This window comes from Mus pahari, chromosome 5 (genome assembly GCF_900095145.1).
Source record: "Mus pahari chromosome 5, PAHARI_EIJ_v1.1, whole genome shotgun sequence".
NCBI classification, from domain to species: Eukaryota; Metazoa; Chordata; class Mammalia; order Rodentia; family Muridae; genus Mus; species Mus pahari.
In genome coordinates, this window is record NC_034594.1 from 67,446,473 (window position 1) to 67,474,404 (window position 27,932).

At 47.4% G+C, this 27,932-nt stretch overlaps 1 protein-coding gene across 5 annotated transcripts in view; it reads right to left on the bottom strand.

Moving 5' to 3' along the window:
* Nucleotides 1-27,932, bottom strand: part of Iqca1 (IQ motif containing with AAA domain 1) — a 113,905-nt gene that overhangs the window by 29,599 nt on the left and 56,374 nt on the right. For 4 of the 5 annotated variants that reach the window (XM_029539000.1, XM_021198927.1, XM_029539002.1 and 1 more), the window contains exons 9-14: nucleotides 21,235-21,310; nucleotides 13,092-13,198; nucleotides 12,830-12,922; nucleotides 9,767-9,834; nucleotides 5,390-5,472; nucleotides 39-146 (exon numbers count right to left, since the gene is read on the bottom strand). In XM_029539000.1, coding sequence (XP_029394860.1) covers nucleotides 39-146; nucleotides 5,390-5,472; nucleotides 9,767-9,834; nucleotides 12,830-12,922; nucleotides 13,092-13,198; nucleotides 21,235-21,310 — 535 coding nt within the window. Of the gene's footprint in view, nucleotides 1-38; nucleotides 147-5,389; nucleotides 5,473-9,766; nucleotides 9,835-12,825; nucleotides 12,923-13,091; nucleotides 13,199-21,234; nucleotides 21,311-27,932 lie in introns of all 5 variants that reach the window. The other variant, XM_029539003.1, reaches the window with a different exon arrangement.

Genomic DNA, 27,932 nt, shown 5'->3' on the forward strand with positions numbered 1-27,932 from the left:
GGTTGCTGTCCCAGCTTGTGGGAATGGCCCATCCTTACCCAGAGGCAAGATTCCATACAGTGTGATGAGCTGTCTGACATCCAGGAGGGAGGGCATGGGCTCTATGGCCACCTGGCGCAAAGTTGTCCCCAGGTAGCTGTACTCACCTGGGGAGGAAGGGAACATGGATGAGTGAATGGGAAACCACACTGGTCTGAAAAAAACAAAAGGTCAGAGAATGCAAATACAGCATGGAAGAGCTACCATGGGGGACACATCTGTCCTACTCATCCTTAACTATGGACCTGACACAGCCTAGAGTCATCAAAGAGGAAGGATTGACCTGTGACCATGTATGTGTATAGGGGTTGGTGTAGGAAGGCTGAGCCCATGGTGGGCGGCGCCATCCCTAGGCAGGTGGTCCGGGCTGTATAAGAAAGCTAGCCCAGCATGGGTGAGTAAGTGAGCAAAAGCCAGAACAGTGAGCCTGAGAGAAGTCCTCCTCCACGAGTGGTTTCTGCCCTGACTCTTATCAATGATAAACTGAGACCTGGAAGTGTGGACCAAATAAACTCTTTCTTCCCCAAGTTGCCCTAGAGAGGAGTTTTTTTATCTGTTTGTTTTTTAAAATCTCAGCCACAGGATGAACCCAGGGCATTTTTTTCTTAGATAAGGTTCGAAGAGAAACCAGGCAAGAAAGCATGGCTGTACCAGTTGTGATAAAAGGCAAATTACATGAACTGTTCCAATAATCTCCTATGGGAAAAAAATTATTGTCTGCCTAGCATGTTCCAGGCCCTGGGTTTGATCCCCAGCCTGGTCACTCAGAATCACTTAGAAAGTTGTGTGAAGGGAGATAAAGTTCTGAGTGACATACAAAGAGGTTAAAATATTGCAGGATTTTTTTTCAGACTCTGAAAGATTATGTCTAATATTGGTGGAAAGTTCCACCATCAATTATGTGAGATCCACGTGGTCTGTGTGCCCGAGCAGCAGAGTGAAAGGAAGGGTCTGAGTCTAATTTAGGACAAATAGAAACAGCTCCTGTTGAGGGTAATATTAATTTACATTTTTATCATTTTTAAGGGTTACCAAAGGAATAATATAGAAATAAATCTCTACAGGTTTAATTAAAGATATCAAAGGGCTTAATTGTAACTAGCCATAAATCTGAAGTGTTATTTTCTAACTCATTTAGATAAGGTCACCAAGAAAATTAGTTTGGCTGTCTCCATTTGTCACAAGGATGGACCTTTATGTACTGCCACGATTCTCGTGATCTGTTTCTGAATGCACAGAGAAGATGCCCCCAGAATGACGCAGGGCGTTTGATTGTCCCCTTCACCCCCCCAGACGTGTTCTTCCATACTTCAGGTGCTCACTGACCCCATTGTGTGTGTGTGTGTGTGTGTGTGTGTGTGTGTCAGATGCAAGGAATGCATTCCTGTGTGTGAAGTTCCGAAGACGCCCAGTGCTTAGAGCATTCCCAAACGTGAGGAAAATTAGAGCTGAAACTGAGAGACTGGCCTCTGTCTTGTGCAGGGAAGCCTTCCAAATTCTCAGCATTAAAAAAAAAGAAGCCCTTGGCAAGGGCAACCGTATTGGTTGGCGGAATGAGTGATAGTGGACACTTCCATTACGGATCCGGAGACTCCTGCATTTTAACGAGCAGGTAATAAATAGCAGAATGGTTAATTTAGCCTCTTCCAGAAGGGAAAGAGACCCTGTAGCAACCGTTAAATCTAGTGCTTACTGCCAGTAAACACGGCATTAGGGGGGGGGAGTGAAAGCAACCTCAATTTTCTTGCTTGTGTAAATCCATATTAATATCCAGGCGGACCATATTTTCTGGAACCTAGCAGATTTTATTTAAACAAATTATATTAAATTAAATTAGTGGGTGTTGGTTCTGATAGAGGGAAGGATCCAACTAGCCTGGGCTGTTTGCCAAGTTAGGAGCCTCACTCTGAAAGCATGTCTCTGTGTTTTATGGCTGCCCAGAGTGGGAGCCATTATCTCTTCCCATCTACGAAGTCAGGGTACAGAAAGTTCTGGATCCCCTGCACAAGCCCCAGATCTTGTGAGAGAAAAGATGAAAGCAGGAGAGAAGGTCTTTGTGAGAGAGGGTGTGATACAGGGCTAGGAAATGCACGGCAATTGAAAGAGAAACGAGGCATGCACAGAGTGCTGAACTCAGTTCTGGTACAATCTATGTATTGGCGTCCTCAAGCCTAGCTCTCACGGTGTTTCTTTCCCCGGGAGGAGGATCTGTGAAGATGCTTTTGGACAATGGGTCCACCAGGGGCCTGAAAATGAGCAGGATTCCTGTCCATCTAGGAGCGGGAAAACTGGATACAGAGAAAGACACACATGGAGGGTGGATAGGACCCAAAGATGAGTGTGCAGATGGGGCGAAGCATCCACACACCAAGTGATACCAGAAAGGGCAGTGAGCGCCAGAAGCAGAGGTGACGTGGCCGAATGCCTCAGAAGGAACGCACCCCGCCACATCTCAACTTAGATTTCCAGTCTACAGAACCAAGAGCTGGCCCATTTCTACCGTTTAAGCTACTAGGCTTAGGTTAAGACAGCCGTAGCATGCAGGCACAGGGTGAGCAAGACAAAGAGAAGCAGGGTGAAAGAGCACAGTTGAAAGCAATCAGAAACACAAAGGATCCCGGAGATCAACACAAGATCGGCATCTGGATTTCCATTCTATTCAATATAGCTATAAGAAGGAACAGAGAATGATGCAGTTTATCAAAATGCCCGTGTGTGTGTGTGTGTGTGTGTGTGTGTGTGTGTGTGTGTGTGTGTGTTTGGAGGCCAGAGGTCAATCTCTGCTATTCCCCAAAGCTGACTGTCTATCTTGGTTTTGAGACAGGGTCTCCTGTTGGCCTGGAGGTCAGTAGGCAGGCTAGGCATATTGGATGTCTCCACTTTCCCAGAGCTAGGCGGCACCACCACACCTGGCTTGTTTTCTACAAGTTCCGGGGATAGAACACAGATCCTGGGGCTTGCACAGCAAGCATTTTACTGACTGACCCGTCTCCACAGCCAGTAATCTAGCTTCTTAAAGAAATCCTTCAGGGCCAGGGGTGAGGGCACACAGGAGGGTCTATGAACATAAACAGAGCTCCTTGGCGCACCACAGACATTAAGTGCTCACCACACATGGTGGGGACAGCTTGTAGCATGGCTCTCTATGGAAAAACTGGCTGCTAGTGGCTACAGAGTTAAAATTCAGCTTTAATGATGTATAGTAAATTTTTCTGGAAATGTTGAAGAACTGCATTTGTGTTTAGCTCAGGCTCCTCAGTTTCCAAAAAGAGTAAAAATATCAAGTGACCCAGGAGACATCTCCAGGTGAACTCTGTTGCAAGATCACGCCATACACAGTGCTGGGATACTCCGAAGCTTCTAGGACTGGAGTTTTGGAAGCTTGTGGCTTTAGCAGAGGCGATGAACACCAAGGAGAATGGAACTGGCTTTAAGAAGGCTTTGGTCCATTTCTCATGATGCACGGCAGCTGCTGAGCCGTGGTGTGCCAAGTCCACTTGGGAGCATCTTGAGTCATTTGTAGGTGACTGGGTCTCTTGGTGCTCTGAGTAGATATGAGGTAGGAGGGGGATGGGGGTGCAGGGCACTCTAAAGCCATCAGCCCTTCTTTTGGTGACATCCCAAGGCCACCAATGAAGGTGACAACAGCATTGGCAGAGGACTATCGGGAGCAGCATCGAACAAGGACTGAGAACTTGGGGTGTGGCTCGCTCAGCGTTGGCATCCGTTCACTGAGGCTGCTGCTGCTGCTGTCATTTCCATCCACAGTAGCAGAAATGGAGGCATCAAAAGAACCAGAACAAGGCCAAGCATCTGAGGCGGGAGTGAACCAGCCATGCCTATCCCAATCAAGGGTCCCAAGCACTGGACATCCAGCCTTGTCACCATGGCAAAGGAGCCTGCATTGGAGAAGTACCCAGAACACTTTGCATGTGAACCTGGAAGCTTGCTGCTTCCAGGGTGGGATAAAGGCTAGTCAAAAGGAGCACGTTTGAACGCCATCGACCATGCAGTGGATGCCAAGTCAAATTAGATGCTTTGTTTCTTGGGTACCTGAGATCTGGCCAGGAGCCTGCTCTCCTGGGCTTCTGGGCGTGGGACCAGTGCTTGCAGCTGAGCATCTCGGCAGAGGCAGAGCCCAGGGCAGAGAGGGCAGCTCTGACCTGCCGTGGTTTGAATGATGTTAGGGGTTTTAAGGGAGCTAGGAGGAGAGAGGAAACCACCAGGCCCTAGAAGGTGACTTGAGGCTCTAACATTGTTGAGCGCTCACCACTGGACATGCACCATGTTCCCCTGGTCCTTGAAGTGTGCTAGCTGTACAACCTGTTGTGTACAAGGTCTCTGCTTTCTACCATTTGGAGGAGGAGCCTCAGAGACCTGCTCCACACACTTGCTCTCCTGTCCACATACAGGAAAATCAGGCTGCTGAGGAAGTGTCTTTCAAGGCATGAGTTACCAGGGTCAGCCGGGGGTGGGGGGTGGGGGGTGGGGACGCCTCTGTGTAAAAATGCTAAAGAAACCAAGAAAATAAAAACCCCAAACCAGTGTCCCGGAGGACAAGTGAGAACTGGTCATTTTCACTCTAAAGATGGGAGAGACGAACAGAAACGAACTGGCTGAGCGATACTGAGATCGAGGCTCTTCCCAGTGGTGGGTGGTGTGTTTGAGAACAGACATGTTCTTGACCACAGTTCCCTTAATGTAGGAAGTCAGTTCATCTTTTTTGTTGAAGGAAACCTGCAGACCCGAGGTGAGTTAAAATCCAGCTTTAATGATGTATAGTAAAATTTTCTGGAAATGTTGAAGAACTGCATTTGTGTTTAGCTCAGGCTCCTCAGTTTCCAAAAAGAGTAAAAAGGTCTCTCTATATAGCCCAGGCTGTCTGGAATTCCCAAATCAGAAATGGATCTGGGAAGTAATGACCAATATCAAAGTGCTATCCAAAGCCACTGCCATCTGGCTGGCTGGTCTATACCCAATCAGAGGCTGGCGAGTGAAGGACTCTGGAAAGAACACCTCATGAAAGGGTTGTGCACTACAGAAGCACCAGGGGCGATATGTTTCCACACAAATGCATGGTCCATTAATTTCTTCACATCAGGTCATACCAGAAAGAACTGGCCAGGGGAGTCTGCTATTGGTTTGAAAAACTGGCTTCTGCCCTATTAAGGGACTGGTTTTATTCAGGGAGCCCCTCTGTTCAGAGTTCCCCCCATCTTAGGTTAAAAATCAGTCTACAAGCAGCCACCATGACCTGTCTTCTGTCTGAAAAGAGACACAATGAAATGTATTTCTAGAGCCCACGAAGTGCCATGTGACGGCTGCAAACATTGGGCTTGGTGTACTTTACCAATGTAATCCGAGAGGTTGACCTTCAGAGCCTGGATCAGCAGTCCTTCTTCAACCAGCTCCTGGTACAGGGACTCGATGGTCCTGGGGGACAAAGTACATTGTCTCTGTCATCAGTACACACTAACAAACTAGGTCTTCGACCTCAGCTGCTCTGACGTATGCTTTCATGTATGCAAATAAATGCGCTTTTGAAAGATTTCTACAATTTGGCGATAAATTGGGCTTTTTGAAAACAATATTTTCAGCCAACCATGTAGATACTGGATGTTTCCCATTAATAAGAATTATATTTGTGGGCATCTGAGACCAACTACGACTCCATCAGTCTTTATGATAGTCCAACTATGAATTAGAAATTACTTGATAATAGTAATACAATGGGCCTGGATTTTATTTTCAGTTAGCATCTGTGAGCCATAGATCATTAGCCTTCATGAAATTTCTGTTTCTTTTTAACTTGATAGTACAGTGGTTTAATATCTACAAGGAGTAAGGATGGCTGAAACTGGAGATAATTCTGTCTCTGTCTGTCTTTCTGTCTCTGTATCTGTCCCTGTCTTCCTGTCTTTGTGTCTGTCTGTGTCTGTGTATATGTGCCAGAGGTTGGTTTTGGTTGCCTTCTTCAATTTATTTCCACCTTGTTTTTCGGAGACATGGTTTCTCACTGAATCTGTCACTCACTGATTCATAAGCTGACCAAGCAATCTTCCCAGTCCTGAAGATAATTTTTTTGGGGGGGAGCAAAAGGTCTCTCTATATAGCCCAGGCTGTCAGGAACTCACTGTGTAGATCAACTTAGCCTCAGGCCCATAGAGATCCACCTGCCTCTCCCTGACCAAGCCATCTTCCCAGTCCTGAAGATAATTTTTTTTTGGGGGGGGGGAGCAAAAGGTCTCTCTATATAGCCCAGGCTGTCTGGAACTCACTGTGTAGATCAACTTAGCCTCAGGCCCATAGAGATCCACCTGCCTCTCCCTCCTGAATGCTGGGATTAAAGGCACGTGCCACCATGCTCCACCTGAAGATAATTTGTTTTGTTTTGTTTTGTTTTGTTTGAGACAGGGTCTCATGATGTGGCTTTGGCTGTCCTGGAATTCACTGTGTAGACCAGGCTGGCTTTGAACTCAGAAAGCTCTGCCTGCCTCTGCTTCCTGAGTCCTGGGATTAAGGGTGTTTGCCACAACTCATGTCTGAAGATAATTCATATATGGAGACAAGTTATTCAAAGCTCTCTCTCTCTCTCTCTCTCTCTCTCTCTCTCTCTCTCTCTCTCTCTCTCTCTCTCTCTCTCTGTGTGTGTGTGTGTGTGTGTGTTGGGAAGGTGTGGTTCTGTGTTATATATGCATGCCTAAACCACCACCACCACAACACACTTGTCAAAGAGGGGCTTGGGCAGACAGCCAGGACACGGATAATTTATAACAGCTGAAAATGATAGTCACGGTATTCTGCCTGATGGGAGAAGTCCCTGATGATGTTAACTGGGGTTTGGCTCACAGAAATGCAGTAGGTTAAGCTTGAATATCATTCAATTAGATCCTTTGGGACAGCTTATCCTTTTGTTTTCTCTGTCTTGCCAGCCTAGTCTTGCCTTTTATTTGTTGGAAATAAAAATTGTAACTGTACAGAAAAAGCTTTCTCACTGTACAGTGGTTCGAATGAACATGATTAAGATGATCTTTAAAAAAAAAACCAAGAATGTTACGTTAGAGTCAAGCTGAATCCCACCAGGGCAGTTTCAGTTCAGAGACCCTAGGCCTCAACTGAAACTAGGCAAACACAGACCAATCATATTTAAAATATTGTACCCTCTGTGGACAACAGAGGAAGGTTTGATTGCTGTGACAGTTGGAGTGACAGGACCCAAACAGTGTCACGGAAGTGCCAAGTATTTCCACAGGAATACGTGCTTAATGTAAACGTGTAATGTAGACATCAAATATTAACACGAAACTGAAAAAGATTCTCTAACATGATGAAACTATATTAAGAATTTCCAGACCCAAGCCTGTATTTGGATTTCTTTTCATAGTTAAATGAACTTCTGATATGGAAACAAGAATTCCAATTTGAAAATGGCCTTAAAGTATAATGACTTTACTGGTTTAAAGGTTTCTTGGTTTGATGAGAGAAACAGAAGTTGTCTTGCAGTGTTGCTGCAGAGCTAACAGGATCCTAGAGGCTGGTCTTTAGGATTAAAGTCTAAGGGATGAGGTGGTTGCCAGTGGATTTATATTGCTGGACATTGACATGAATGGAAATCACGGTCTCATATCTTTTCACCCAGGAGCTGTGTTCTAGTCAGCTTTAACCCTCTAGTGACACAGCTTAAGAGTCATCAGAGGCCGGGCAGTGGTGGCACAGGCCTTTAATCCCAGCACTTGGGAGGCAGAGGCAGGTGGATTTCTGAGTTCCAGGCCAGCCTGGTCTACAAAGTGAGTTCCAGGACATCCTGGGCTATACAGAGAAACCCTGTCTCGAAAAACCAAAAAAAAAAAAAAAGGAGTCATTAGAGGAGAATGGAGAGATGGCTCAACGGTTAAGAGCACTGACTGCTCTTCCACAGGTACTGAGTTCAATTCCCAGCAACCACATGGTGGCTCACAACCATCTGTAATAAGATCTGCTGCCCTCTTCTGGTGTGTCTGAAGACAGCTACCATGTACTCACATAAATAGAATAAATAAATAAGTAAATAAATAAAAATAAAATAAAAAAGAATCATCAGAGAAGGGAGTCTCAATTGAAGGGTCATCTCGATCAGAGTGACCTGTGGGGAACTATTTTTAATCAAAATTTGATATAGGAGTTTTCAGCCCACTGTGGGCTCCCATGCCCTAGGGAGGTGGTCCTAGATTTGGCTGGAGTTAATACTGTGTGGAATAATAAGCAGGCTCACCTTCAAGTTCCTGTCCTGATTTCCCTCAATGATGGACTATGACCTGGAGTTTTAAGCTGAAGTAGCCCTCTTTTTTCCTAAACCGTTCTTGGTCAGAGTGTCTTTTATCATAGTATCAGAAAGGAAACTAGAACAGATTGCCTCTAACTTATTTATGACAGATTCAAGTGCAAGGAAGGATGCCAGAACACCTTCAGTGTCTAGCAGTCATTGTCCATTATTCCTCTGTGGTCATGCTGGTCAGCACCATTGTATCTGGTGATACTGCAAAGGCAACGGAAGGTGGGTGAATACTTTTCACTAGGAGCAGGGGTCATACGGGAGGACCTGGTATTAGCTCTTGGTTTCTTATTACTTCACTCTGCTTTGGAATCAAGGCAAGGACATGGAGGAAGTCATGATATAAAAGCCCCTGAAACACGCCTGTTCTTCTAGGGTCTGCCTGGCCAGAACCTCCTCAAAATAACCATTCATCTCTGTCTTGGCAGTTTCAACATTGATGCAATGACAGATGTCTGTCTTTCCGTGAATGAGAGCACTGGGGAACCTCATAGGCACCAGCCAGCCAAACAATGTAACCTCAAGGGGGGGGGCTACTTCCAAGGGAGCACCAGCTGTGGGGTACTCTGGCTTCCTCAGGGGCGACTGCAGAGGGACTAACATAGAATCCAGGTAGGCTTCTTTCCCCCACGGATGTCACTCATGTCCCCTGTGAGCAAAACTCAGTGAGAGAAGAGTGCTTCAGAATGGTGCCTGGCCTCCAACCAGCAGGGTGCTAACTGAACTTGACACTGTGAGGTCTGCATGCTCACGTGCTGAGCTTACAAAACACAGGCATTTAAAGCCAGGTATTAGTCTGAAGTTGGGCTAACTCAAGGACTACAGACATCCCTGCTTTGGAGACTCAGCCTGTACAGGTCCTTCAGCAAGCAGAAAGGAGTGTGCAGGGGCGGTCTCTCTCGGTCTCTCTCTCTCTCTCTCTCTCTCTCTCTCTCTCTCTCTCTCTCTCTCTCTCTCTGTGTGTGTGTGGTGGGGAGGTGAGGGGATGGGGAGAGGGTAGATGGGGGAGTGGGGTAATGCTGTAAAGGACAGGAGGCTCTCTCTGTCCAGAAGGACCTCAGCTTGCATGTTCTGAGGTTTCATGATGTTATTTCCTAAGCCATTTTTAATAAACACTAGCCTCCTGACTTCCATGAACATATCAGAATTTTGAAAAGTTCCGGGAATTCGGATGCGACAGGCAGCTTTACTTCCAGGCAGGTGGTCCTATCGCATAGTTTTTCCTAATCTAGAGTCTATCTAGGGCTTTCTCCTGTGCCAACCACTCCCTACACCCTGTCCAGAAGGGACGTGGTAGGGCTGAGAGGGGCTGTCTTGCCCCAGCCTGCTCTGGGATTTGGGGTGCATCTCTGCATTTCTTATTTTCTCTACTGCCCACTCCCCATATTTGTCCCCCTGAACAAATCGACCCCTCACCTGTCAGCCGTCAGGTCTTTTTCCTTCTTTCCCCGTTTCCCTCTCCGGCCTTTCCCCCCTTTATTTTTCTGAAAGAAATAAGCAAGGATGTCATTAAAACGAGCGAGTGGATGATTCCTGAAGGCTTCCTCTCTCCTTTGAATCGCTTTTGCGTCTTTGACAAAAATTAGTTGTGTGTATTTGTGCACAGGGCTGCCTGGGTCCTCTGTCCTGCTCCATATAAACCCACCTGTCTGTCACTCTGTCTGTGTGTATGTCCGTATCTTCTTATGAACATAGCATTGGGTTGATAAACACATCTGTGCTATAGAGAGGTAAATTCCTTTTATACTGAACTTGTTGAGAGTTTTTCTCACTAAAGAATATTGAACTGTCACATTCTTTCCCCTGTCTCTGAAATGACACAGAAGACCAAGGCCATTGATCGTAACAATGAGTGATTCAAGCTTTTCAGTTCCACCCCATCAGTGTGGTGGGCACAGCGACCTATCTGTGCATGTCCTTGCATCGCACGGCCCTGCAGCAAAATGCATGTAAGTGCTGGCAGATTCAGTTTGCTAGTGTTTCCTTGGAGATATGTGTGCCCCTGTAAATCAGGAATATTGATGCCTAGTTTTCTTTTATTGCTCTGTCTTTATCTGGGTTTGGTTTCAGGATGCTAGAGGGCTCATAAAAATTAGTTTAGAAGTGGGCTGGAGAGATGGCTCAGTGGTTAAAAGCACTGACTGCTCTTCCAGAGGTCCTGAGTTCAATTCCCAGCAACCTCACAACCATCTATAATGGGCTCCAAAGCCCTCTTCTGGTGTGTGTCTAAAGATACCAACAGTGTACTCACATACATTAAATAAATAAATAGATAGAATTAAAATAATCCTAACCCTTCAGAAAGTCCCTTGTATTAAAAAAATAGCTTAGAAGTCTCCCTTCCTCTATTAATATTGGAAACTTATTTTTTAAATTTTTTTTTACTGACTTTTCTATCTTTTTCACTTTCTCTGGAGGCTGGAGTATGACATTCCAATACTCATTTAAGTCTATAGGGCCCAATCCACAGAGGAGCTAGACTTAACAATTAGTCCATCCATACAATAATATACAATTAGGGTTTGCTATGAGCCAGAGAAGGTTACTAATGTCTACACATTCCTACATTCATAGCCCTTAAGTAGAAGAAAGATATTAACAAGGTGTCCCCAGTGAATACAGCACCCACCCATTATTGAAGCTCAAGTAAGACACGCCCCAGAGTGTCCTGATATGCAAAGAAACAAGAGTCACTCTGGGGTTTCCAAAGACCTCCCGCAGGAAGACTATTGTCTGTTCCTGAAAGACAGAGGTGGCATTAGAGGGTATGAATGAAGAATGTCCATATCAGACTTGTGTTCAGGAAGGATTGATCTGGATGTTAGATAAGGTCTAAGTCACCACTCCAGCAAGTGCTGGAAACTGTCACGTGCTGTCTTCCTCTGTGTCCCATCCCTGGCTACTAGTCTCCCTATAAGGCTCTTTGTTACCAATTAAGCTTTAGCTTGTCTTCAAGTTCATCCTTAGGTCACCAGGGCTGGGACCTGGCTGTACAAACTCTCCTAGCTACACAAAAAGGAACTGCACAAACTCTTCTAGCTCTTGACAGCACCCGATGCCAATTGTGACACAGTGGCATCTTGTAGATTTCAGGAAATGAGATGGGGGTCAGAGAAGGGAAATAAGACTGGTGTGGCTCTGGGTTTGGCTGCTGAGGAGGAGAAAGCCTGCCCTCTGAGAGTAGGTTATGGCCACCTCTAGAACACATTTCCCACTGAGATCAGTGTAGTTTTCATGTCTAGTTGTGGACGCACACTTTTTTTTTTATAGCTAAAGATACATAAGGGATTGAAAAGGGGCATCCAGAGGTGTCCTGTAAAGAGAGGGGACTACACCAGGCCAGCGAGTTGTATCTTTAGAACAGAGCTCCAAGGGACAACCTAACTGACATTGGAGTCAAGTCATATGTTCTGCACAAAATGGACCAACATAGGTATCCTAAGACTATGTGTCCCGAGGAGCCAAGACTCAACAAAGTGCAGTTGAACTCCTGAGTCATAGGCTGGGTGGCTTAGCATCTCCAAGCCACAGGTTTCTTGTATCTTTGATAACGCTGCCAGGGAGGAATCTTGGACTTACTGTCTTTTGGGCGTTCTAGCCCAGTTGCAGGGTTGTCTGTGAGGGATAACGGTGGGAACAGGAAGCTAAAGGAGCAAACTGTACACCCTTCAGTTTCCCTGGCTGCCTCAAACCACCATGAGATGGATTTGTGACAATGTAAGAGCCGATCTTCCGAGTTTCTTTCAGTCTGATTCTCCTACTAACAAACCCGACTTGACACTACTGGCTTTCCCTACAGGAGCAGGTGGGGGAGGAGGGATTGGGACATTTGCTGTGTCCCTCTGATAATACTCGTTCTTATAGGGCTGGGGTGCTGTGAATCTGTAATGGGTTGGTCCTGGGGAGGAGCCATTCTGATGGCAGGATTAATTCCATAAAGAGGCCTTATCTTTGAGCACTGGGTGGTGAACAGTGAAATCTGCAACACAGCGATGCTTGACGTCTTAGTGTTCTATTGCTGTGAAGAGATGCCATGACCAAGGCAACACTTATAAAAGAAAGCCTCTAGTTGGGGCTTCCTAAGAGTCTCAGAGGTTTAGTCCTGTATCATGGCAGGAAGCATGGTGGGCAAGCAGGCACACATGGTGCTGGAGAATAGCTGAGAGTTCTACACTAATACCCACAGGCACCAGGAGAAGAGAGAGCCACTGGGTCTGGCTTGGACTTCTGCAATCTTAAAGCCCAGCCCTAAGTGACACACTTCCTCCAACAAGTTCACACCTCCCAATCCTTCCCAAGTAGAACCACTCCTTGATGACCAAGCATTTAAATATGTGAGCCCAGGTGTGGGGTGTGGGCAGGGGGAGGGGGGAGGCATCCTTACTCAAACCACCACACTGGATGCAAGGCATCCGAGGGGCAGCCACCCGTCCAGCAGGCGCTGCTGTTTGAGGTTGACCCTGCTTGTTTGACACGCACCTTTTTCCCTTTCTTTTGCTTGGGTGGGATTTCCATCTCTCTGTTCACAGCCAGCTTAAGGTTTTTCAGTTCCTGTCTCATAAGCTCATCCACCTAGGAGAGAATGCAAGGGACTTATGATATGTTCACATGTCTTTGAATTGCCTTGTGTGTCCTCCGGGTAAAGTCTTGGCTTGCTCATCAGTTTGGAAACTGTAAAAAGCATAGTCATTGCAGTAAATGACTTCCCCCATCCCCTTACTGGAGGTGAGTGTAGGCATACCTGAATCCTTATCTCCATTTCTAATTCCTTTCGTTTTTCCTCCTTGATCATTTCTGGGTCATAGTCCTGAGGGAAATTCCAAGACTCGTCTTTATTCAGCCACATGTCTGTAAGCCACAAGGACAGAGAAAAAGGAAATGGACAAAAAAAAAATTACATTCAATATCTAGGTTAATGAGGGCTGTTACTCTAATCTGGACACACACCAATCTGTCCTAGGACAGGAATTTGAATAAAGAAACCAAAGCATGCGTGGGGTTTATAGACCTATTATATGATAGGAGAGAGAGAGGGAGAGAGAGAGAGAGAGAGAGAGAGAGAGAGAGAGAGAGAGAGAGAGAGAAAAGAAGAGAAGAGAAGAGAAGAGAAGAGGAGAAGAGAAGAGAAGAGAAGAGAAGAGAAGAGAAGAGGAAACATAAAAGCATCAGGTAAAGACATGGTTGTGATTGGCTTTGTCAGCTTGCTACAATCTAGAATCTCCCAAGCACAGAGCCTCAGTTGAGGAATTGTTTAGACCAGGAGTTGTGACCTACCATTTTGAGGAGGTCTCAGCCAAGAGCCCTTGGAAAGAAATAGCTTCAGGAAGACATGGACACAAAGGACTAGTTTCTAAACTGTGTGTCAGGCCTGCAAGCTATAGACACCAACCCAGTGGCTACATGCACAAGTGAGGTGTTCCCACTTTACTTCCTAGGCAGACTGTGGTCAGATGATGTTGTCAGGAGCAGAGCCTGGATGGATTCCGGCACCAGTGAGGGTTCTCACTCACCTCCCCTATGTCCTGCTTGAGAAAGACGAGGGCTGAGCTGGGTGTGGCTATCAGAGTCCTCATTTTACCACAACATAGTCTTTACCACCAAGGTATGTGGGTAAGCCTGTGGGTGATGTCAGAGAGGAGGCGGGGGCTCGAAAATGCAGAATGTGGACTCACAAGAAAATGGACTTTTATTTCCAACTGTTGCATTTGTCACTGATCTAGTTCTTTTACGTGCCCTCCCCTAGACAGGGCAACTGTATGAGAAGTGTCTCAGTGACTTGATCCACAGCGCAGGATGGATGCTAGGGTGGGGAGGGGGCATGAATAGTACCACTGGAAGGAAGCTAGTTTGAAGGTGATAAAAGAGTTGAAACTGAAGTTCAGGGTGTATCATCATCTGGACTGGTAGGGGACAAGCCTGGCGAAGAAGGGTACCTTGCTTATGCAAGAAGACATATGTTATTAGATGAAAATGCCACTGTCCGGTGTGGGGTAGCTTCCTATAAGAAGTTGTTGGTCAATGAAGCCCCATAGACCCTGTGAAAGCAACACAGGCTATGACCATTTCTTTTGGTTGCCCATCATAACCGTGTGGTAAGACTCTGCTGTGAAGACATACAGAAAGAAAGCTGGAGTTCTCCAGGAAGCTTGCTCCCTGAGGGCTGGCTTTCATAAAGATGCTGGGGAAGAAAAGCCATACATGGCCTTACCTAGAGTTGAACCCTTCAAGCTGCGAGGCATGATATGCTCACTGGTGTGCCACTGGCATTGCCACTGTGGGGCAACCAACCACTTCCTGATTGGATTTGAGAACTGCTCCACAGAAAGAAGTTCATGCCGAAAACTGTAAACCTGATTCAAAAGCCATGGCTATGGGAGTCATGGGTCCTAGTGGGAACCTGCTACTGTTGTCTTGATAAGTGGACATGTTGTCCAACTGCCTTCTAAGTATTCTGGCTTAGGTATTCAGATTAGGGCTACCCTTAACCCTGGTGAGAGAAGCGTCTGTCTGAAATGGACGGCGGCTAATGGGCAGAGTGCTAAGAAGTGGCTGTTGAGTGCTCATCGCTAGACAGGCAACTGTATCAATCTCACCAAGGCTCAGGGAACATTTGAGGAGAAAGGAGAGGAAAGAGTGTGAGAGCAGGAATATGGAGATGAGAGCTACAAAATTCTGGCTTCTGGATAAGACATAGCCATTGCACCTGAGATGCCAAATCTTTTAAGTTTAGACTCCATTTTAGAAAACCTGATCTAAGTTTGAACTCAGGTAAACTAACAGGCTGGTACCTAGCATTAGTTTACAAGTTGCACTCCCTACCCCCACCCCCATCCCCACATAAAACTCAAGCCTTGCTCCAGTCATCTCTAGGTTAATCCCTAACAAGACCAGTGTTTCCAGGTGACACCCTCAATAAGACCAGTGTCTCCAGGTTATTCCCCTAACAAATCTGCACCCCAAATTACAAGCCCAGTCTCCGCCTAATGACCACCAATGCAGAGGGGAGCTGAAATTAAGTTTATGATATGACTCCCAGCACCAGTCAATTATATTAAAGGCCACAGTAGCTTTCTAATTAGATGCTTGCCCACATACTCCCTGCTTGCTGCTTACTCTAAAGCTTTTCCCAGATACACATTCGGGGCTCTACCACCACCAAAACGTCCTGCGTGACAGCAGAGCATTGGAGGGGCTTGAGCTAGAATAAAGACCCTGCTGTGAGTTACATTAGATCGGTTCCTGTCTGGTTTTGTGGGGATCACTAACATTTCCCTGGCACTACACACTCATGAGTTCACAACAGCTGCACAGGATCAGCATTTCAGCACGGGTCGGGAGAGGCTCGGTAAGCACCACTAAGCTAATCGATCCCTAGCTAAGGATCTATTGGAAGTTTATGGCTGCTCGGGGGTGTCGTTTTCCTTTGGGGTACTACTGCTGTGGCCACACAGTGGGTGGGTGCTACCACACCCACGTACATGTGAGAAGCACTGTTGACTCAGTAGAATACACACAAAAAAAGGGAAACATGGAGGTGAGAGGGGACCTGGTGAGGGACTGAGGGAGAGAGGGAGAAGGGAGCCGATATGATCAAAACACAGCTTATACATACATGAAAGGGTCAAGGAGTAAATAAAATTATTTTTAATTGCTGCAGGATATTGGCCACACTGTGAGCCCGAAGACTGTGTTATCTATGAAAAGTCCTGTTTCTAGTTGTGTTGAGGGTCAGCCCTTAGCACACACCTTTAGCAGATACCTTTAATCCCAAACAACGAAGCTAAAGTGAGTGTGTAGAAGGAAGCTGCCGTGTTTGAAAGTGATGTCTGATTGAGTGGCAGATAAAGTGAGGAGAGTCACGAAAGGCCTGACAGAATAGGATATGCCCAACTCTCCTGAGATGAGAGAGGAAAGGGAAGCAACTTAAGGGACAGACAATGAATACAGGAAGAGAGAGAGGCAGTAGAGTTGAGAGGGACAGTAGAACAGCACAGAGAGGGGAGGGAGGCAGTGTTATGGGGGAAAGTTTTACAGAGAGTAAAGAGAGAACGGGCCAGTCACGGGTGAAGATGGAATGAGCCAGGGAATGAGGAGGAGTCAGAGGATCAGAACAGATTGGCAGAAATAGTTTTCGGTCAAGCAGAGCAATTAAGGAGAAGCTGCGAGAAGCCAGATTGAGTAAATCAGCTGGGGGAGGAGGTTGAGCCAGAATAGCTGAGTTGAACGAGCCAGCCAGAGCTCAGAAAGAACCAGAAACGAAACGGTGAGCTTATTCAGAAACAAGTCTCAGAGGCTGAAAACATCCTAGGCTTACATTAGACTGTCCAGAGGCGAGAAGCTTCCAGGACCAGGTCTAGGTTAGCAGATGGGGGCAGTAAGCCTCCCAGACAACAATTACCGCAGAAGAACAAAAGTTGCATTTACTCTTAATAAGCTCATTTCCTGAAACACAGTCTTCTAAATGTCGGGCTTACAGACACCGCCTTTTCTGAGGCAAGGTCTCACAACGTAGTCCAAGCTTGTCTTGACCTAGGTCTTCTATTTTAGCCTTCTAAGCTGACAGGAGTGATCTCCATGCCTGGCCCACTGGCTTCCTTCTCTGTGTTAAAAAGAAATCTTATGTTTCTCCTGACAACACTGAAAGGAGCTTCAGTGTGTTATAAAGTGCCACTTACTAATGATAACTACCCGGGAGGTTTCCAGCTTGCAGCCTTTGGTGAGTATTCAACCACCACACAGTTTACCTGTTTAAGGCATCAGAGAGCAAAGCTGCCTTGCTATTTACAGGGACCCAGTTCTTAGTGTTGCTAGAGAGACTCCGCAGCTCTGGGAACAAGGCTTTCAGTAATAGAAGAAGCATGGAATACTTAGCAGGGAGGGAGCCACAACTCGGGGACGCCTGTAGCGGTCACAGTGACATGGTCACACACTGGAGTCTCTGCTTCATAATACAGCTCCTTACAAGGAGCCCTCTGATCTCGCCCCTGCAAGGTCTCAGTGGGCAGGGTTTGCCATCGAAATGTTGCTTTCTCATGACACTTCTGCACAGGGCACTTTCAATCCCTCCAGGAATTTCATGGGCATTTGTAAATGCAGGAAGCGGTTTGGGACCCTCAGAGGGCACTTGGTGCCCTCAGTCTCCTGCAGCTAGAAAGAGCTTTTTATCCCAAGACTGTGAAAAGCAGGCCAGGGCCCTTTCACATGGAAGGGAAGGGGAGGGTGGGCTGGTGAAGAGGGCTGGAGTGGGGCTTAATCTTAGTGATTAAAATGCTAATGTATTATTTGAGAAGGCCAACCTTTGGTTTTAATGAAAGGGTCTGGAGGATGAAGAGATCCCTATTTAAGCTACTGAAGACCTGGAGGACGACAACCCAGGCCTCCAGCTGACAGCCGCTTGAGGCTTCTCCCCATTTCTTGGATTTCGTGCTAACAGATTGTGCCGATTCGATTCGATTGTGATGGTTAAGGCCGGATGTTGCAGGTTGCAAGACCTGGCTTCCCATGGGAATACCAACTCTCTCCCCTCCAACCCCCACCCCTGCCACCCCAAATTCAGTTTTGCTTTTTTTGTCAAAAAGAAACGCTCACACAGTGCTTGCAAGGGTGTTAAAAAACACCGTGAAAATGAAATTCTTGTGCCATCTGCCTCCGGGTCACACCGTCTGATATCATTTCTGTGCCCCCTCCCTCAGGAAGAAAGTAAATTCAGTGTTAATTAATAAGGACCAGGCCTTGCTTCCAAGGCAAGGAAGTGACAGGTCCTTTGGGACTTGAACCCCACTGTGGGAAGCCACACATACATTGTTTGGTATCTGAGATGGGTACAAAGGGACAGCGTGGGGCGCAGGTAGAGAGGAGACTGCCACTCTGCAGAGACCCCCAGGGAGGCCTTCTTGGCACAAGGCCTGAGGGACAAGCCTTGTGAGGACGAGGAGCTGGGGGCTCACAGCTGCTGTGGGATGTGCTGGGCAGGAGATGCGACCTTGTGTGTCGCTGCCTCAGTTCCGCACAGTAAGCTCCTTGCGCTCAGACGGGAGCTTCTGAGTGCCTAGTGTTATGAGGGAGGATTCCTCCCCCAACATGTCTTCCTCTGCCTTCCTTTTCTCTGAAGAGTTGTGAGAAAAGGGAAGGGAGGAGTCCGGCCTTCCAAATTCTGAGGGTGAGCAGGGGCCCAGGGCCCCCTGCACTGGAGTCTTTCCTGCCCAAGATATCGTGGATGATGGTGCCACCAAACTGAGGGAGAGTGGAGAAGGCAAGAGTGTGGCTGGCAGTGAGCAGAGATGGGGGTGGGTCCACCATGGTTGTGAGGGTATGGGGGGCTCCCAGGAGGGGGCCCAGGAGAAAATGAATGTGACTTGACTTGGCTCCTCTGTGTGGAAAGCATCCTGAAGGCTGGCGGGAGACAATGACCGAGCAGGACACACAGGTTGGTGAAAAGCGGGGTGTGTGTGTGGGGTGTGTGGGGTGGGGGGGGAGACAAGACTGAGCAGTGCAGTGTCTTGCCAATCACCATTCTTGTATACATTACACCTGCACACCAGTGGGACCCCAGTCAGGCCTGGACTTGCAGAGAGGATTACTGAAGGTCCTGACTGCTTAGGACACATCCTTGCTTTCATCCTAATTCACATAGCTGCCCCAGCTTGGGCCCTCCCATCTGCCACTGTAATACACAAAGCCATGTAGGTGTGCTGATAGCTGACGTCATTTTTGGGTCTTCAGATCAGTATCGTATCCAACATGGCGGAGACAGAGTTTGCCGAGTATGTGTGTGAGTGGGTGGATGTTTTTGATGGCAACTGTTCTGCTCCATTGCATGTAAACATTTGGATGAAATCTCAAACTTTAAACAGTAGGCTTCTCGATGGTCCTTCCTGACAAGGGACTGTGTTCGTTTTCTGGTTCCTACGAAGACTGAATGACATGGCACAGAAAACATTTGTCTTTGCATGCTTTGGGCACCTGATAAATGTCACTTGATCCCTTTGACTTTCTTCCTCCTTAATGAACTCAGGTGCCATATGGTAACAGCATCATGGTTGTCTCTGAAATCCTTAGAGACCCTGCCTCTAGTGGTCTGTTAGTGAGTACATGCTAGAATACATTTAGCATAGCAAATATTATGTTTCAGTGCAACTATATTATAGTGTAACAATAATAAAATTGTTGTTAAGGATATAACTCAAATTACTGGAATAAACACCTTGAATCAATATTAAATATGTACATGTCTATCCATCTATCTAATAATTATCTACTATCTATCTACCCACCTATCTATTTCTATCTATCAATTTATCTCCCACTCTATGCCTCTCTCTTTCACTTCTCTCTCTCTCTCTCTCTCTCTCTCTCTCTCTCTCTCTCTCTCTCTCTCTCTCTCTCTCTCTCTCTCCCTGATCCATTGTTGTCCAGATCCAACTCAGATTGAGGAGGAGGTCCATGATTAACTGACATTTGAAGACATTTTTCTTTATATCATTATTACATTTCTCAGAAATTTCTACAACAGTATTATGGACCAGGGTCACACTGGCCAATAGTTTGCTGTTAAGATTTATCCCAAGGGTATGGTGAAACTAAGGAGTTGGATAACAGTCCTGGCAAATTATGATGAAGATCTCTGCAAGGGGAGAGCCCATCCGCTCACACACCCTGCCAGGTTCTGGCTACGCTAATGGAATTGAACCATAGACAAAGCAATTGTCAGAACTGAGACGGGTCTTGGTCTGAGAGGATTAAGATTTGTACATATGAAATTCATTTCCTTAATGTAATCCCTTTCTCCATGCCACTAAACAAGAGCGTGGTCAGCTGAGGGGTGCAAAACTGGGGAAAGTTCTAGAACATTTCCAGCCTGTGCGTGTGTGTTTCTCCTCAGTTTTCCCGGTTTCATTTCTATTGCTGTGATAAATACCCTGACCAAAACAAAACAAAAACAAAAAAACAAACAAAGAAACCCCAAAACCAACCAAACTAAAAAACCAGCTTAGGGAAGGAAGGATTTATTTGGCTACATTCCATCAGTGTAGGGAAGTCAAAGGAAGAGCTCAGCTGAACAGTCAGGACATATTCACAGTCAAGAGCAGGGAGAAACAAGTTACCCATACTACCTTGCTCTCACCCAGCAAGCCCTCTCTACTCATACAGTCCAGGGCTTCAAGCCAGTGGCATGGCTCTTCTCATACCAATGAACATGATCAAGACAGCCCTCCACAGACATGTTCATGGGCTGGCCTCATCTAGATAATTCTTTGAGACTCTCCCAGGTGATTTTGGGTTGTGCCAAGTTAATAATGAACACCTAACTATGCTGGTTAGTTTATTTATTTTTTTCACCAGCTTAACATAAGCTAGAATCATCTGGGAAGAGGGAGTCTTAGTTTTAGAAATGCGTCCATCAGGTTGGCCTGTAGCCAAGTCTAGGTGGACATTTCTTGGTTAATGATTATTGTGGGAGGGCCCAGCCCACTGTGGGCGGTGTCATTCCCTGAACAGGTGGTACTATTATAAAAAAGCAAGTTGAAGCAGCCATCAGGAGCAAGCCCCAGTAAGTAGTGCTCCTACATGGACTCTGCTTCAGTTCCTCCCTCCAGGTTCCTGCCTTGAGTGGCTGCCCTGATTTCTCTTCATGGCAGACTATAAGCTGGAATCAGTCCTTTCTTTCCCAGGGTTTTTTTTTTTTTTGTTAAACTAGGACAGTAGCCACTACAACTCTATGCTTTTAGGAATCATAAGAAGCTGGAAAGGGACAGGTTTCTGCTGGATATACACAACACAGCTCAAACCACGCTTGTCCACTTAAAGATCTGTCCACCTACTGAAACCTAGCACACTCACAGACAGGGTGACCCCTTGAGGACCATTCATTATCTGGGACTGACCTTTGTATAAGCTATTTCCTTCCTCCATCAATTGAAGGAAAAGACTTGGTGACATCTTCCATTCCTCATCTTCTTCCTGTCCAGAGCAGAACAATATTCTTAATTACAGGTTCAATTTATCTGTTAAGACCAGACAGCAAAAGGCACACATGCCCTAGCTAAGAGGCCTAGAGGTCTTTCCTTGTCCACCAGAGATGTTCCCTTGCTAGTGATCTGAGCATGGAGTGCCACACCAGCACTGGAAGCATGAATGGCCANGCTGCTGAGACATCAGTAGGACAGGCATGGTCTCTGCATGGTGGCTTTCCCACAGTTCACAGGCCAGGTTTCGGTGCTGCCTTGTACAGACTTGCTCAGGGCNGTCTGAATGCTGCACCCTCAGCTCAGATCCTGTCTGCATCCCTTCCCAGTGTCCCCATAGCTGAGCTTTGAGTTTCTCTTCACCCCGAGCTTCTGGGCTTCTGTGTGTATCAGTGCCCTTCCTGATTCTCATTTATCCTGTCCCCGAGCCTGGGAATCAGTCACAGCCACTTCCTACCTGGGAATGAACTACCTTCCTCTATGGAGTCGGGACCTGGAGAACTCTCAACCATGACTCCCCACTTCGGAGAGCCCTTGGCATCTTCTGTCAATTCTGCATGTTGAGACAGGAGACTGCCATCTGCCAGCTGTGTGGTGGATAGCTCTGCTCTGAGCCCCGCTGTCCCTCTGTTCTGATTATAAGAGCCAGATCTACAGACTCATCTGGAGTTTCTATCATATCAATAGTTTCTGGTGACAAATGCTGTGGTTATTGTTACTGTCAAGTTGGATCAAAGGAAGCATGCCAGCCACTGGGACCACAAAGTCTTTAAGTGTACTACATGTGCGTAGCACCAACATTAGGAGGGGCTGCTTGTTGTCATGAGACTTTCTGCACTGGGGATGCTGTGAGGTCTCCAGACACTGGAGACCTGACAGCCCTTCTTTTTCTGGGTTCTAGTGCTGGGCTCCACGGCAGCACTAACCACTGTGTCCACACTCCCTGGAGACCATATGACCTTTGTACCTCCAATCCCCACAGTTTCCCCCACCTACTTTCATAGGTAAATGGTCACCAAATCACACCTGTTGGAACACCTGCACTTCCTGAGATCTGTTTTCTTACCTCAGTCATCTGACTGGTCCCTTGCTTGTATACTTGGGGCCTCCCTCTCTGTCCCGCCAGAAGGAACTCAGGCACAGATATGACCAACCTTAAGACTTCCTTCAATGGATGCCCTGAGACATCTGTCCTGAAGCTCCTTGTTGGCTCTGTCCCCATGGGACCAAGTCCCAGCCTGTTGCTGGCTGCAAGCAGCCTTCCCAGCCCTGGTCCCCAGGCCTCTTCCTCACTCCTGACAGTGCTGCAGCCATGGAGAGGATGCTGCTGTAGCCATGTGGAGGAGGATACTGTGTGCAGTAGTACACTCTTTCCTTGCCCCTCCTTTCTCCTGACCCCTCTTAATGGTTGCCAATGCTTTCTGATGATTTTGGACTCAGGCTTTTCTCTCCCAGGAATCCCCAGCAGTCAGCTTTACACCCAAGCATTGCTGGATTTCGTCTGTGCTCTCATGAGTCCTTCTTCCTATGAGCATCCCCCACTTCCCAGCAGGCAGAGAGTTATGAACAGTGGGAATGTCCCTTAGTCCTGGAGCCAGCATTTCTGCCCATCACAGATACTTACTGGGTGAAAGCATAATATAAAACATGCATACTCAGTTCATAGATGAATAAATACTACGTTGCCCTTTACCTGTGGGAGAGAGGGAAGCTAGTCACAAGGGACACATTTCAGAAGGCCCCACTTAAAGAAAATGCTTAAACTCTATCTAGTTAGACCCCAGTTCAGTCTCTGACTCTAGATGAGTCCTGTGCTTTGCGTGGCAAAGGTGGGCCCCTTCTTGCACAGGCTCTTGCTGGGCTGCAGGTGCTGGGAGTCTCCTGCTCACCAGGAGAGACACCTGAGGCAAGAGGCATGGACCTCTGCATAGATGCCCAGGTGCTCCTGGGGGCTGGAGGAGTCCCAGGACCAGAGCTTGGCAAGCAGATAGATGAGGAAGCCACCTGCCTCTCAGCGCCAGGAAAGAGTTTAGTCCTTGACACATTGGGGCTCAGAGCTGGAGAGGGGGCTCATCTGACTGGCGAGGCTCATATTAAAGGAAAGCTCACTGGTTAAGAAGCCCACCTAGGGCACAGGTCAGTTCGGGCTATTGTGATGCCTTCAGCAATATAGCAATATATTTGTTGTTGTTCAGGACTATTTGGGTTGCCTGTGGCTTTTGTGCTTTTGTACGGATTTTATGATTTTTTTTTATCTGTTTATGTGCAGAATGTCAGTGGAATTTTGAGTGGGGTTTCACTGACTTTGTAGACTGTCTTTGGTGATAGAGCCACTTCACATCATTGACTCTGTATTGGTGGTCTTCCTACCTTCTACCTACTTTAATTTTTTCCCTTGGCTTTTGGGGTTTCTGTTGGAAGCTGTGATGCCTACAGGCACATGCAGTGTGTTTTCGGGTTGTTTTCCAGGGAGTGGTGACCGTTTGGAGTCTCTTGCCATGTGGCTTTTCTGAGGCTCTGGCATTTCTGAGCTGCAGTCTGTGCATCTGTTGGGATGCAAAGTTCTTCTGGATGTATTTGTGGGGGTCTCAGTGAGGAGCCTATGTGTGGGGACTCAGTCCCTGTACCTCTCAGAGATGAGGCAAGAGAACCCTGCCACAGAAACCACACTAAACCCAGGCAGCTATGAACATCAAATCAAACCAATTACAACAATGATGACACTGCCAGTGACCACAGAACAATGGACGATGAGAAGAGGAGGAGGAAGGAGCAGTAGCAGAAGGAGCACCAAGAAGAGAATGAGCAGGAGGAAGATGAAGGATAAGGAAGAGGAGGAGGAAGGAGGAGAAAAAGGGAGGGGAATGAGCAGGAAGAAAAGGAGGAGTAGGGACAGGAGCAGGGGGAGGAGGAAGGAGGAGGAGGGGGATCAGGAGCAGGATCTAGAGAAGGAATAGAAGAAGGAGGGGAACAAGAGGAGGAGCAGGAGGAGGAGCAGAAGGAGGAGCAGGAGGAGGAGCAGAAGAAGGAGCAGGAGGAGGAGAAGGAGGAGCAGGAGGAGGAGGAAGGGGAGGAGGAAGGGGAGGAGGAGGGGGAGAAGGAAGAAGAGGAGAAAAGAGAAGAGAAAGAGGAGGAAGGGGTAGAAGAGGAGGAGGAGAAAAGGGAAGAGGAAGAGGAAGGGGAAGAGGGAGAGGAGGAAGAGGAGATGAGGAAGAGAGGAGGTGGAGGTGGTTCCTGGGAAGGCGCACAGTGGTGCTGCAGAGCCACACATAAAAGAAGAGAGGAATGTGGGTGGGAACTCTGAGCTGCAGAGGTGAGGCTCTGAAGAGTGACAAGTTCATCTGTGTTAGTGTGGAACAGTGGGCATAGGCATACAGGTGTGTGTAGGAGAGGGCAGGGAGGAAAGCGAGATCCACAGCGACAAGCAGAGGGAGAAAATGTCAAGTCAAAATGAAGAGCCTCAGGAAGGCCCGAGCTGCACTCTGCACAGACCTTGGACTTGGCCCAAGGGCAGCAGAGACCGTTGGCCACCGGGCTGGGGCACCCTCATGCCAAGGATACCATCTCAAACGTGCTTCCTGCTCTGTCTGCAGCCAGTGTGTAGCTCTGCATGCCACAGGTGTTTGAGGCAGGAACATAGAAGCAAAACTGGAGGCCTGCTGTTATTTCCACAACAAAAGTTCAAGTTCTCAAGGGCAAAAACCATTGTGAGGCTGTTTTGGGAAACATCTAATCCTGGTGATTTTAAAGAGAGAACATGAGACATTCCCATGACATAATAGAGTATGGCTTTCCATGCAGTAATGAAATAATTGACGGTTACATGAGCTGCCTTCCCCTCGAAATGCATTTCTTTCTTTGACAAAGAGCCTTCGACTTCATTGAGCAACTCCTCCTTTGGCCGCTGTTCTAAGCATTCAGTACATCACTTCTTTGATTGGGTACTGTAGGGTTTTCCTCCAGGAAGTTTGAATCTGCCATCTTAAGCCCGAGGGCATTTCTTTCCCCTGATTCTTTACTTGGATAGGTCAAATGGAAACTTTCTGGCCATGACCCTGCTGTTCTCAGCTCAGTCAAGCAGCTGGAGATTGTGTTGAATAGAGGGAAGGCTAGCCCCATCTCATGTGGGAAACAGGAGTGCCATGCATCAAGCTGGGAAGGCAAAGGCCAGGTGGGTGCGAGGTGAGAACTTGGGTCTTAGTTTTACACACACACACACACACACACACACACACACACACCCTTTTTTTTCCTTCAGAGGAGTTGGCTCATGGATCTGGGTGCTCAGCCTCTTCCACTCCAGGCCAGGGAGGTCACACTTGTTGTCCCTTGCACTTTGCATGATCCCTATCACATGTTATCATTTGATGACTCAGCAAGCTTGTTCTTGGTACCCAACAAGCCCAGTGCTTCCAGGTGAGGAGTGTGAGCCCTTGCATTTCTTCAGAGCTGTTCAAATGTCACTCAGGACCTGTTTGGTATACATGCTGTCTACCAATGCCTTCCAGATTGCTGGCTCCCCTGAAGGCACTCACACTACCCTTTGGATCTTCCTGCTGCCCTGAGCCTGAGGCAAAGCCACCTCACGGAATTAGTTCCACAAACGACCCCCCCCCCCGCCACAGCACCATGCAAGATCTAAAACTGGAAGGAAGAAGGCCGCCCTCATGGCTCTTTCCTGAGGGAACCGGTCGTTGTTCTCCGCTGTTTGCCTGTATGTGTGATACCTGTTCATCATACCTCAATGCTAAGGAGTTCCAGGTTCTACCAGCCTAATAGGTGCAGCACATCACTTACTTCTGATTTTTACTTTGTTGGTAAACTTCATTTGCATGCTCCCCACCCACCCTTCTACACACACACTCCATACCTTGCCACCACTTGTGACCAGGAGTGTTGTCACTTCAATGCCGCTTTGGAAACAAAATCCGGGAGCATCCTTGTGACAAAGGTTAAATGCATAATCATCAAGGAAAACTGAGACAGATCTGGGTCACAGCATCATAATTTTAGGTTTTTCATTTCAGGTTCTCTCAGCTCTGTTGCTGATTTTGTGTGGGTGAGAAAAGCCTCCTCGAACCCTGACAGGCACGAACAACTCAAATGTCACTCAGGACCTGTATGGATGGTTGTGAGACACTATGTGGGTGCTGGGAACTAAACCCAGGTCTTCAGCAGGAGCAACAATTGCTCTTATTTGCAGAGTTATCTCTCTAGCCCAGACCCTTGTTCAGTTTTTGAGGAGAGGCACAGTTTTTAAGAAGCCACCTGACTTTGTCTCTGTTACATTCTTAGCTGTCTCTTCTCAGAGCTGAGGGACAGAAAGCAGTGTTCTTTTATCCTCACATACACGGACACAGTCGGGCAGTTAAATATGGTCTTCACACTGCTGGCTTTCTTCCTTGCCCCGGGATGTTTCTGCCCCTCGTTGGTCTTATCTGACAGTTTATGTGGTGTTACTCTTTGTTGCCAGCTTAACAGGATTTACAATCAACAAGGAAACAAGTCTTTGGATGTGACCATGATGGAGTCCTGGAAGGTTTAAGAGAGCAGGGGACGTACACTCTGAATGTTGGTGGCACCGTCCCATGGCTTGAGCCCAATTGTTCAATGTGGACTCCTCCTTGGGCCACGAGACTTGAGAGAAGATTGTGGCTAGCCATGACTGAGTGATACCATCAACCAAGAACTCTCAGAATTGATTGTGCTGTGCAGGGGCCCAAAGATCTTCCCAGCAGCCCTCAGTCTGGTCATGTTTTGTTCCGGAAGAAGCACCGACAACTTGCAATGGTATACTATGTACAACGGGCTCATTTCTCGAGTGTTCATTCCTGAAGCTGGCATGAGGACCATGAGAGCCACAGCCAGACAAATGAGATTCCTCTGCTGCTGGCAGCAGGTTTGCAGAAGTGGCTGCACATTGGTAAAAATGGCCTTCTGTCCTCAGGGGTCTCTCACAAAAGTATCACTTTTGGGAGATTTTTCCTCATGAAGGTATCTGTCATGGAAGTATCCACTCATTGAGGTATGCCTCCCATGGAGCAGACCAGTCATGAAGGTGTTCTCCATCCAGTTAGCCACTAATTCAGATAGTCCCCATGGAGGTAGCCCCCAATGGAGCTATCCCCCAATGGAGCTATCCCCCAATGGAGCTATCCCCCAATGGAGCTGCCCCCCAATGGAGCTATGCCCCAATGGGGTCATCCCCCAATGGAGCTATCCCCCAATGGAGTTGCCCCCAATGGAGCTATCCCCCAATGGAGCTGCCCCCAATGGAGCTATCCCCCAATGGAGCTATCCCCCAATGGAGCTGCCCCCCAATGGAGCTATCCCCCAATGGAGCTGCCCCCCAATGGAGCTATCCCCCAGTGGAGTTATCCCCCAATAGAGCTATCCCCCAATGGAGCTATCCCCCAATGGAGCTATCCCCCAATGGAGCTATCCCCCAATGGAGCTACCCCCCAATGAAGCTATCCCCCAATGGAGCTATCCCCCAATGGAGCTACCCCCCCAATGAAGCTAGCCCCCCAATGGAACTACCCCCCCAATGAAGCTATCCCCCAATGGAGCTATCCCCCAATGGAGCTATCCCCCAATGGAGCTATCCCCCAATGGAG